We start from the raw sequence: 12,588 nt of genomic DNA, 5'->3' as shown, positions 1-12,588 counted from the left end.
AACTGATGCTTCATGCAGCCCCTTCACAGGGGCTGGGGGCTATCCAATTTCTAAAGGGATGATTAAAAAAAGATTAACTTCACTACTACTTTAATATAAATATTGTTGTTTTATAGTCCTTTGAAGATTGGTAAGTCAAGTTTGGTGCATATTACAATTCCATTAACCAGAATATCCAAAATGAGGAAGAGAGTTGAATGTGTTGGGAACAAATCACTGTTACAAGACAATGGAAAACTCCTGGCACTCCACCAACTGATAGCAGCTGTGCTGCAAAGCCTTCATGGGACTGGGGTTTGGAAAAATGAGGTACCAGTGAGGTAGGAGGGGGAGAAAATAAAAAGAGCCATTTCCATTATAAATTTCTTATTACAAACCTGAAGCTTTGACTATTGTGATGTAATACTGGTTTAAATGTTAGTCTTTCAAGATCTGGATTTATTATATTAAGTATATTTTAAAATTTACGAGCATATTGCCAGAACTATAAAGCAAAATGCCTTCAGTATGAAATTATGATATTTTTAAATCATCTGTTTAAGCCATTGAAATATTAAGTACCATTACTATCAAGAGATAGAAACTTTTGAAACTATTATTATGCTTAGTTGGACATGTATGCTGCAAATTTCTTGGCTGTTTTATTTCATAATGTTTCAGTAATAAACTTTTGTAAATCAGTTCCTTCATTTTCATGGTTGTGTTCTTCCTAAGTACAACCTCCTAATTTAAGAGACCTTCATATAATATTAAGTTTCAACACTTTTTGCTTTAGAAACAGAAATCTGCATTTTATAATTAACAGTACGGATTCAGTAAAATGGTTTGTACTGAGAAACAAAAACTGGGCGTGTCTCCCATCTAGATTACTCATCTGTCTCAAATCTTTTAACAATAGAGTATGACAGAATATACACTACCCAGAAGCATTTGTCTTTTACAATTCAGGGCAAAATATATATATATTTTTAATGACATCTTCCCATCTCTTTCTGTCCAGTTGACTAAAACATAAATTATACGACTTGGTAAAAATGCCAATAAGGGCTAAGCGCAGTGGCTCACACCTGTAATCCCAGCACTTTGGGAGGCCAAGGTGGGTGGATCACGAGGTCAGGAGTTCGAGACCAGGCCTGGCCAATATGGTGAAACCCCGTCTCTACTAAATATACAAAAATTAGCTGGGCGTGGTGGCATGTGCCTGTAGTCACAGCTACTTGGGAGGCTGAGGCAGAAGAATCGCTTCAACCTGGGAAGGGGAGGTTGCACTGAGCCGAGATCATGCCGCTGCACTCCAGCCTCAGTGACAGAGAGAGACTCTGTCTCAAAAAAAAAAAAAAAAAAAGCCATTAAGAATATTAGCCAAAAAGGAGTATTGCCATTTTGACAAGTTATTGACAGTTATGAAAACAAAAATTTCATCTTGCAACCCATTCCCACAATGAGGATCTCTGTGTGTCTCCCTCAATCAGATGAAAAGTACTAGAGAAAGGGGAAAACAAAAGACTCACGTGAGGAAGGGCTTATTGGACTTGCAAATGGAGGGGGGAAGTAGAACTGGCTTATTCTTTCCTTACCTACACAAATGAAAATTTTGGTTTCTAGTGAAAGAAAGGCTGCGAATATAAGTTACTTAACTCTCAACTTCTCAACCAGATGGAAACAGACGCTATTTGACCTTAGCTAGAGAGGTCACTGTACGTATCTACTTTCAGAAGTCAGCTAAAAGCTAACTTTGAGATTGCCCAATGTAAACAGAAAACAAGATTCACTCTGATTATCTGTCTTTGAGAAAAAGCAAGACTGATAGTGGGCACTGGCTTTTTCTTATAAGACAGTCTAACTCAATTGTTAAATTAGTGTTGAATAACATGTTGTGTATGCACATAAAAATGACAGGAATGTGGGTAATTACTAGTTGACATGCTATTTTATACAATATGTATTGATAACACTGTCAATTAAAAATTACATCGTATACTAACTTGAAAATATGAAAATATGAAATATACCTCCAAATCCCAAAATCATATGCCTTTGCTAATAAAAAATTTTTTTTTGCTGGCAGTTCAGTCAGCATAATATTGTTCTAAATAGCATTCAAGTGTTTAATGATTTGGTTTTTTAAATGACGGATTAAAAGTAGTTTTTCGTTAGGTCAACTTTATCTTCTTTCAACAGTATATGGATGAACAAAACCAGGAGGTCTTAACTCTAGAAATACCAGACATAGTTGACTATTAAACCTGTGCATGATTCTCAAAATAGATATCTTAAAAAAAAAAAAAAAAAAGAAATGCACTAAGCAGAACCTAGAATTTTCTACCTCAATATCTTCTTTTGGGGTTCTTGTGTTCTAATGTTAAAGATGATCTAAACATTGTATTCTTTAGCAACTTATTTGCAACATGAAGTGTTCCCTCCTTTCCACCCTGATGGGAATAAGAGCAGGTGGGCTAAGCAAAAGCTACCAAACGAGAATGACAAATGTGGTGACCTGTAAATCTTAAGAGAAGGTTGAAGTTATTATTTGACTTACAGCAACTGCTTCCAGAAGGAGCCCATTTAAGCACTGACTGGGGAAGCTCATCCAATAGACTAAAACAAAATGAAATAATGCACAATGAACATGTTTTCAACCCTGCGACTATTTTGACTAGAAAACAAAACTCTAACTCTGTGTTGGTAGCTTACCAAAGTTGTGACTTTCAGTGCTTTTTTTTTGTCATCCAACTATAATGGATAGGAAAGTAAGCAGAAGTAGAGAACCCTCAATGCCCATAAACTAATTTTATATCAATAACCTAGACTAATGTAGGGGCAGAAAGGTGTGATCTTTTTCCTCACCCACCATAAGGGTTGCAGCCAACATTCCTATAACAAAAGACAGGTTAACAGGAGAAAGTATAACAAATTTATTTAATTAAAGTTTTATATGATACAACTTGAGAAATGAAGACCAAAGACCCAAGGAAGTCTATCTTTATGCTTAGGTTTGATGAAGAATAGTCAGCTGTGTAGCAATGTGACTGGACAAAAGGGTATGTTCTAATGATACTGAACTGGGGCAGGGGGATCCAGCAAGGCCTGTCCATATTCTTGTTGATGTGTGTAGCATTTATTCCTCCTGGGGATGGGGCAGGACCCCTTTGGAATGAGGGTCTTCAAGGGAGAAGGGAGAGGGTGACCTTTCTAGGTTTAATGCCTTGCTTGGGGTACAGGGGTTCTAGTTTCTATAACCTGCTTTGGTAAAGAGGAATTCTGGTTTCTATGACTCTCTTCTTGGGAGGAGAAGGGATGGGAGACAAGAGGGCAAGAGAAGGTCAGAGAGAAACTTGGCTTCTGAGGTGGCTTCTGGGGCCATCCAGTCTTTCAGTTCAAAGGTCTCAGCCTGCCAAAGCACCACACTTTGTGGTATTGTTCTCTAAGCCCCAATATTAAACAAAATGGAATTATAGGAATTATAAATGCTTTAACTCAAAGTTTATATATGCAGAAACACAGAAGAAGTAATATTTACTGTGATTTTTTTTCTCAAAAACAACAATAAAAATTCATGCAAACATTGTATCTGAAGTATATATGTGCATTGTTCTCCACTGGGCAATATTTTATGCTGTCCCATGATTAAACAGGTTTGTAGGATGCTCAACTGGTAAGTATAATGCAAATATTCCAAAATCTAAAAAAATCTGAATTCTGAAACACTTCTGGTCCCAAGCATTTCAAGTAAGGAATACACAACCTATAAAAACATTCAACTAAAATTATTTATATGTGTGAGTGAGTCACCACCTCTGGCATAGGCAGTAGCAACAATACACACATTGATCCAGTAGCACGCTATGTCAGGAAAATAAAAGGCATAAGGGAGATACAGTGTCTTGGTTGAATATACAATCACGCCCTTATGGGGAATTTCAGTGTCATACCTTCTCAGCAAGTTGAATAAATTATGATTATGTATTATGTACTATAACAAGTTTGAAAATGTCTATGGCTTATCTGAATTATAAACTTCATAATATGATATTGGCTTTACTAGTCTATAGCTTTATATTATTAATCAAGTCAAAATGAAGATATTAACATATGTAGGAGTCCCCAAAATGTAAACAGAAGTTACGTTTGATGTATTAGTATTATATTTTATTTTACATGACATCCTATTATTCATAAATATGCATAAATAGGTATATTCATTATAGATACCTACAATGAATGTATCTATATATGCATATTGATAAAAAATTAAAGCAAGTCGGCCGGGCGCGGTGGCTCAAGCCTGTAATCCCAGCACTTTGGGAGGCCGAGACGGGCGGATCACGAGGTCAGATCGAGACCATCCTGGCTAACACGGTGAAACCCCGTCTCTATTAAGAAATACAAAAAAAAAAAAAAAAAAAAAAACTAGCCGGGCGAGGTGGCGGGCGCCTGTAGTCCCAGCTACTCGGGAGGCTGAGGCCGGAGAATGGCGTAAACCCGGGAGGCGGAGCTTGCAGTGAGCTGAGATCCGGCCACTGCACTCCAGCCTGGGTGACAGAGCGAGACTCCGTCTCAAAAAAAAAAAAAAAAAAAAAAAAAATTAAAGCAAGTCATATTAGTCTTATTAAAAAAACAAATATACAATCATTAGAATTAAAATATTAGTTTTTTAAAATAGCATCATTACTTTGTTACATTATTGTAATTAGGTAAACTGAGTTGGAAAATTAAATACAAAAACTGTTTATATATTCCCATCACTGTGTTTTGACTTGACCCATATTTCGAAATGTTACATGAAAGTTAATATGGACACATCAATCACTGCAGTAAATAACTGATTTAGTTCTAATATAGACTTATATAAATACGTTTTAGTTTTGGGTAAGGGACTAGGATGATCAAAATTCTGAGTGGAGAAATATTTCATATATGTCAGTATTTACAAACATAATACATATTTTTCTGAATCTGCAGGCTAATCTTTCTCATTATTAAGAACTGATGCCACACTGAATTTAAAGATAGATTTCTATGAATCAGTTAATTTTCCCCTAGCTTTGTACTCTTCTGTTGAGATTGTCCTACTTAAAACTTAGCTTAGCTGCTGCTTTTGCTACCTGTGGATAACTACTGTTAAGCATATCTTGGTATATAATGAAAAACTGGCTATTCTGTGCTCTATGCAATTGACTTTTTCTTATGCCTGATCAGAGACAGTAACACACTCTGTTCTTAGTCTGACCTAATTTTTATGCAAGCCAAATCCAGGTAATAAAAACTGAACGTAGAATATTAAAAATGTTTATGTGGCTACAAGATTATCTCATGTAAATAGCTCATGTAAAAATTTTCTTTCTTAAGAAAGAAAACTTACTTCCTCCAAGACAGAAATAAGAGGTATGTTGCTCTCACTTGAAAAATATAAACCCCATTTGTCCCTTTTCACGTTGCTGTTTTACATAGTTAATATCAATCATACCCGGCTCAGACTACTTCAGCATACTTGTACAATGCTAATTTGAAAATACTCTTCCTTGAAAACACTACCACCTAGAATCTAAGCTTTGGAAAATACCATGTAAAGGAACAGATATTTCACTTTATATTTTGCACTGTAATTCAAGTACATATCTTTTTATAAGGTTATCTTAATGGATTTTATGTGATAGTTGTTTGGTTTTTTAAAACATATTTTTCAAACTAACGAAATTTGCTTTGGTTGTCATGTTGGGAGAATGCCAATCTTCTCCATGTTGTTAGCTCCCTTTAATGTATCCCTTCAGACCTGCTGCAGTACATGATGAAATACTTGAAAATTTGTACTTTGTTTTAGCAGTCTGCACAGCCACAGGGTCCTTCAGGCTCTGTTCCCAGGGAAGTTTCCCACACAACCACCGCAGCATGCAGTAGCCAAGGATCTCAACGTCACTTCGTCTGGACAGGGCTATAGGAGTAAGCATTAGAGAAAGATGAGGGATAAGCAAGTCCTTGAAAAATGGAGAAATCTTTGGGTGAACTACTATTGATGAAATATGAAAAAGCCAAATAGGCAAAGTGTTTTATTTGTTCAGCTGGAATAAAACTTAAACGCCCAAGCATTTGGCCCCAGTCCACAGACAGGCAGTGACTGGTTGCTGTTGAAAGTAAGGGTCAGTTTCCTCACCTCCTCCAACTTCATCTTTCCTTAGTCTGGCCTGTCACATGAACTTGATCCCCATGGCCTCTGACATGATCCAGACAACCCATAACCCAGCACCAACACTTTCTCAAAGAGCCAAGCAGTAAAACAAAGAAATAAATGTCTGCAGCTAAATTGCTAACATATGTTCCAGGAAGTCCATAGGGTCTGCATTGGTCATGCAGAGACCCTCTGAGTGCAGACTAAACATTGATGGCCTTTCCTGTTCCACTCACACTAGCAGCATTTTCAGTTGGAAGAATATGACAAAACTGCCATCTAGTGTGCAGTATTAAAAAATGGGTCTTTCTGAAGATTTTTCAATCACATGAAAATACAATAAAAATATGTCTCCTGCTTTGGATACAGGGTTCTACAATTTTACAAATATTATTTTTAGATATAAGCAACAGCAAGCTAAAATTCTGGTCCCATATCTATATAAAAGTGAGGCAACAGTATTGGAGGCTGGGGGGAGAGCCAAATAGAGGCTTTCAAAATTTAATATAAGATGGCTTTTCATAAAAAGTACATTAAAAGCACATTTTCAGGCCCTTGTATCATTTGTATCAAGCTATTAAATGCTGTAGACCAATTTAATAATTTAATATATATTTGTAAGTACCTTATTGAGAAGATGGACAATGAAACCTAGGAAATGTATGAAATATAACTGATACTTATTAACAAACACTGAAATAAGGATTAAAACATTAGCAAATACCCATAAAATAAACTCATTTTTATAGTCATTCAAAATTGTTATAAAACAATAGGCTGGTATTTACATTTCTATCGTTACTCGAATGTTCATCTGTGTAGGGATATATAATCTCTTAAGAGCAGTAAGTGGCTGTTAAACCTGCTATAAACAGGTATCCTATTTTATTATCTTTCATGAAATAAACTCTGAAAAGTTACTCAGTGAACTTAGTTTTTAATTTAAAAAGTCATCTACTAAGAACAATGATGCCAGCACATTGTAACTACTTTTGGTTACCATGTATAAGTTATTATAAAAGCAGAAGACATGATTAGCTCTTACACTCTAACTGCTATTAGCGTACTGGATTATTAAAGGCCCTTCAATCTAGCAGAATGCTACAGTCCCATGGGTGCCATTTACTTTCCGCACAAGCTTCAACAATGTCCTAATGCAAGACTTGGCTCTCACGTTAAAATAAAAACACAATCTCTACCACACTGTTCTGTAGTGATTTCTTCAGTAATAAATCTCCCATTAATAATAGAATGGTTCCATTTGTACAGATGTGTTCACAAGTCCCCTTTCTATTATGGCAATTCCTGATTACCATCACTTAAAAAAATTCATATCCTCTAATTTTCAAAAAATGATATTCTGGCACCATGTTTGGATGATATAAGCTACCCACAAGAGGCCCTTTGAGGAAAAACAATCAGAATTAAAATAGATTGAACTTTCCTAGCCATTTCCCCCACCCCCCAACTGAGGGATTAATTGATATGAAGCTGTAAGTAATGACAAGTCATTTAGATTTCTGAAGCCAATCTTTCATAAACTGGTCTTCATTTGAAATAGCCCTTTGAGAGTTAACTTTACTTCACCATTATAGTTTGGGCTTACCTAATTAAAATACATTATCACATTTTTCAATCTTTTATTTTCTTTTTTGCACATATGTATTAATAACTATGGTTAGGTGAATGTTTTACCACTGTTTACATCCAATAGTCACCCTTTCCTTTCCCCCCACTGAAGAGTGAGGGACTAAAAATGTTTCTAACTACATACCTCTACCTGAAATTCCCTCTCAGAAAAACAAATTGAAAAGTTTGACTTGTTTAGTGAAGTTAAAAATCTTAGACTTTGACAATGATTGTCTTCTTTCCATCTACTGTACACAGAGGAGTAATTTTAATACCTGTTAATTAAAAACAAATATTCTGGATGACAATATTAAAATATATGTGTCCATGTATAGTTTACACAAAGAACTGATTATAGTCTAACTGTAAAAAATTAGTGTCTAACTGTAAAAAAAAAATTTTAATTTGAAAGTTGTTTCTTTAATTATACAATTTTAAAATTCATTTTAAAACAGGTTAAGTGAAGCAGTAAATAGAGCTCTGGACTAGGAATGAGATCCAATTCTTGCCCTGCCACTAATATTTTACATTTTCAGCTCTAAAATCAGATGATACTGTGCAATATATTTCTTAATACATTTTCGTTCATTTGAATAGACAATACATTATGCATTGTTCTGTTTCTGAGTCATGTATTTGCACAATTTATTGTAATACATAGGGTTCTTCAGTGGCATTTGGTAATTAATGTAATTACTGACAGTATATTTTCATATAGATGTCCTAAAATGAAGTGTTTACTTATCATTCTTGGAACTGTAATGAGATTTAGTGATTTCTAAACTTTCTCAAGTTAGTTTCAAATATTATTAATAGCATCTAACTTATATTGAGCTTACTAAGATGGAGTAATATATATCACTCTTTTTGTTGAAAGCCTGTGGTATTCTCAATTGTTCAACATTTCTAAATTATAAAGTACTGCCAAGGTAAAAACAATTAGAAAGAAACAGGCACAGGTGGGGATTTAAATTCTATTTAACTAGAAAGAAAATTTTAGAAATGGCTGATAGTAGAATGCATAATTAAAATAAAAACAATTGACATGATTTATGGAGAGCTGCTACTGTGCCTGCTACTGTGCCTGGCACTCTACCTTTTTATTGTTTCATCTAATGTTTCAAACAATTTAAAGTAAGTATTAGTCCTACTGACAACAATATGGAGACTCAGAGAGGTTAAATAATTTGCTCAATATCACAGAGCAAAAATTAATAGAGCTCGTCACTGAAATCCAAGTCTTTCAAAAACCAAAGCCTGTGCTCAATCTTATAATTACTTTGCTGATGGGCACGGTGGCTCATACCTGTAATCCAAGCACTGTGGGAGGCTGAGGTGGGCAGATCACCTGAGGTCAGGAGTTCAAGACCAGCCCGGCCAACATGGCGAAACCCCATCTCTACTAAAAATACAAAAATTAGCCGGGCATGCTGGCACACACCTGTAATCCCAGCTACTCAGGAGGCTGAAGCAGGAGAATTGCTTGAACCCAGGAGGTGGAGGTTGCAGTGAGCCAAGATAGCACCACTGTGCTCCAGCCAGGGTGACAGAGACAGACTCCATCTCAGAAAAAAATAAAAACAAACAAAAATAATAATAATTACTTTGCCTCCATCATTAGTTTTAACACCAAACAACATTAAACATATGACTTCCATAGTGAGGAAGGTATTTGAAGCAGGCATTTAAACTTAAAGCACCAACACATACTGACACAAAAATAGTGGTTTTGGCAAGGAATAAATAAGTGGAAAATCTGGGTATCTAAGCTGCATCACTGACCAAATTTTTCATGTTACTATCCTTTCATGAAATTATTTCTTTTAAGTTATTTCATTCCAATGAAGAAGGATTAGTTAAAATATTTAACTATAAAGTGACAAATGGTCCTTCTGAACTGTTATAAGAACAACAGATAAGTTATCTTAGTGAACTAGTCCTTGGTCTAAAGACAAACTGGAATAAAACTAGCCCAATTCACCAAATGGACTGAAAGAGGAAGTGGGAGAAAAAGAAAAGTCTACATATTAATTCCAAGATTTATCTCCTTATTTGCCTAAAGTGTTTTCTGTTTCATTTTATTTCTTATACTGAGTAACATGGAGTATGAAGAAAAACAGGGTTCAGTAGGAAATAATAAAGTGAACTTGAAAATTTCTGCATCAAGCAGAGTTCAAATGCCCAAGATATTAATACATGTGCTCAGAACGACAGTAAGAAAGCAGAAAACATCTGAATAAGTGAAACAATCTGACAAAGTGAATGGTGACTATCTGCAGAACAAATTTAAAGTTTATTCTTAGTTTTCAAACTGGTAACCTATGCAATTCAGTATTTTGTCAATTCTGGTGTATAAAGATCCAGAATATTTTATGGTGATCATGACTTACTGCAATTTCAAAAAGGATATTAGGAAATATTAGGATGTAATGTGTCCTATTTCAGATAAAATATTAAACCCAGGCCTCTCTTATTTTTTCAGTACCTTTTAAATTTTAAGCCCTAGTTTTTTGTGTGTGAAACTTAGGAAAAGTCATTCAATACAGCAAATGTATCTTAGACTTGGCCAATGTAAGTATTCTTAACCCAACCAAAAGGCCAAGACATAAAGTATTGCGTAAACCATGTCATTTCCCCAAATTTGGTAGCATGAAAATACATTCTCAGTTTATTTCACATATATTTTGTAAGTCGGAGTGCTAGATTAGAGTGAAATGAAACCATGAAAGAAATAACACAAGACTTGGATTTCACATATCGTAGCAATTGGCAAAAATTAAAAAAAAAAAAATCAATATATTTATTTCTTTGATACTAAATATATTGGATAAACAAATGGACATTTAAAATACAATTTAGATATATTTTATGGTCATCAAAGATGTCAAATTAAGATAGGTATTATAGACTCAATGCACAGGTCTGAAGTATTTAAAAAAGCTCAATATGTTAAATGCAGTATATCTCTAGAGAAATTAGGTATTGACTGCATGCCTCAGTGAGTAGAAAAATCTACAAAAATCTATACCACACATTGATTCAAATATTGCTTTTTAACATTACTAAGAATGTAACAAATTTTAAAATAGTATATTTGACACAAATATAATTCTCTTTAAATATCAGGCAATAAGCCCAAAATATGTCAGTGTTTATACATGTTAGTTTTTATAAAGAATAAAAAAATTAATAATAGAAAAAATAAGCCCAACATATATTACTCTAATTTTATATTAAATGAAGCACTTTAGCCACTTACAAAAGTGACCTAAAGGTCACACAAGAGAATTGAGTTTGGAAGAATAACCACATTTAAAAAAAAAACCATACAGATATGCAGATGTATAGGAGTTCTAGGAATAGTTATCCATCTATTCATCCATCTGTCCATCCATCTCTATACATCTCCATGCATATCTTTTGGTTTGTAATAACGTAATAGCTAATTTTTTTCCCTTTTAACTACCCTCCTTTTACGTAAATTTGAATTAGAAAATGCTTAGATGTAATGGCTGATTGGCAGCTTATACAAGTTCCTTCATTATAAAAACTCAATCCATAGAAAAATGAGATTTAGCTTGAGTTTTTTAATAACCTGCTACAAAATGTAGCACAGAACAGATAGTCTGATCAGGCTAATAGTAGTCTCTATTGAGTGGCTAACTCATAAGTCAGTTTTACATTGAAGCTTGAGTATTTCTCTTCAGGTCTCTTGGCCTGACCAAGAGATAGACCTGACACTTGGCAAATGCTCTGGCACCTATAAGTTCTATATCCTAGTGCATTTTTTTTTGTTTTTTTTGTTTTTTTTTTTTTGCTCTTTATAATTTATTTTGCACTATTTTTCCTCAGTATTTGATCTCATAGTTGGACTGAAAAAAAAATTTTTCTAAGATTAAACTACATCGTGGCTGTATTGAAAGTAAACACATGAATATTTATGAATCTGACCTGCATTTTTCTATAGGCTTTATGGCATTGTTTATTCTGGTTTCTAGATATGGCTAAATGATTATTTATTTTCTAATAAAATCATCAACTGAAATGTTTTACTTTCGAAAATTAAATGTAAAATACAGGAGTGAACAGTATTCAGACATTTGAGGATATCATACCTTCCATTTTATATCCCAGACTAAAACGTCACGTTAAAATGTCAGCAAATATATATGTGGGGGTGTGTGTGTATATATACATATATATAGATATATCAATATGCCTAGAATTTTAGTGTAAATCCTGTTTAAAATACATTAAGGAAATCTACTATTTTATAGGAATCTGGTGAAACCTTTGATAAAAATGAATATCCATTCTATCATATAACATTTCAGCAAATCCCAAAAATATTTAATGTAGGTTCTTCCCTGAATATACCTCCCAGGGATGTAATACCATCTTTCTGTGATCATTCTCAGTTCAGTCTTCTCCCCAAAGACCCAGGGTGGTGAAATCTTACCAACATATTCAACATGCATTAAGATTTTGGAATGAAAAATAAAAGTAGACTAAAAAATGAAAATGTGTTCGTATCTTTCAAGAAGACAACACAATGAAAACGACACCTAAGCAATGAAATTAATTGAATAGGTCTTTCAGATTTACCACAGTCCAAACACTGACCATACTAACACATAACAACTCCACTTCTCCTTCCACAATCACAGTGGTTTCTTAGCAATTCCACTACTCAAAACTAGATCAGAGCAGTATTAGAACTACCAGTTGAAATAAATGACTCAAACATAAGTTGGTATCATTATTAATATAACTGGACCGATGCTTAAGAACAT

General features: G+C 34.2%; 1 protein-coding gene across 6 annotated transcripts in view; it reads right to left on the bottom strand.

Annotated features, from left to right (window-relative positions):
- The window catches only part of LOC105465080 (VRK serine/threonine kinase 2), a 112,666-nt gene that overhangs the window by 27,401 nt on the left and 72,677 nt on the right, over positions 1-12,588 (bottom strand). For all 6 annotated transcript variants that reach the window (XM_011713305.3, XM_071076740.1, XM_071076741.1 and 3 more), the window contains exons 9-10: positions 5,812-5,932; positions 2,540-2,598 (exon numbers count right to left, since the gene is read on the bottom strand). In XM_011713305.3, coding sequence (XP_011711607.2) covers positions 2,540-2,598; positions 5,812-5,932 — 180 coding nt within the window. The remainder of the gene's footprint in view (positions 1-2,539; positions 2,599-5,811; positions 5,933-12,588) is intronic.

Source organism: Macaca nemestrina, chromosome 13 (assembly GCF_043159975.1).
Source record: "Macaca nemestrina isolate mMacNem1 chromosome 13, mMacNem.hap1, whole genome shotgun sequence".
Lineage (NCBI taxonomy): Eukaryota > Metazoa > Chordata > Mammalia > Primates > Cercopithecidae > Macaca > Macaca nemestrina.
The sequence above is the reverse complement of the archived record's forward strand: the minus strand, read 5'-3'. Positions and strand labels throughout refer to the sequence as shown.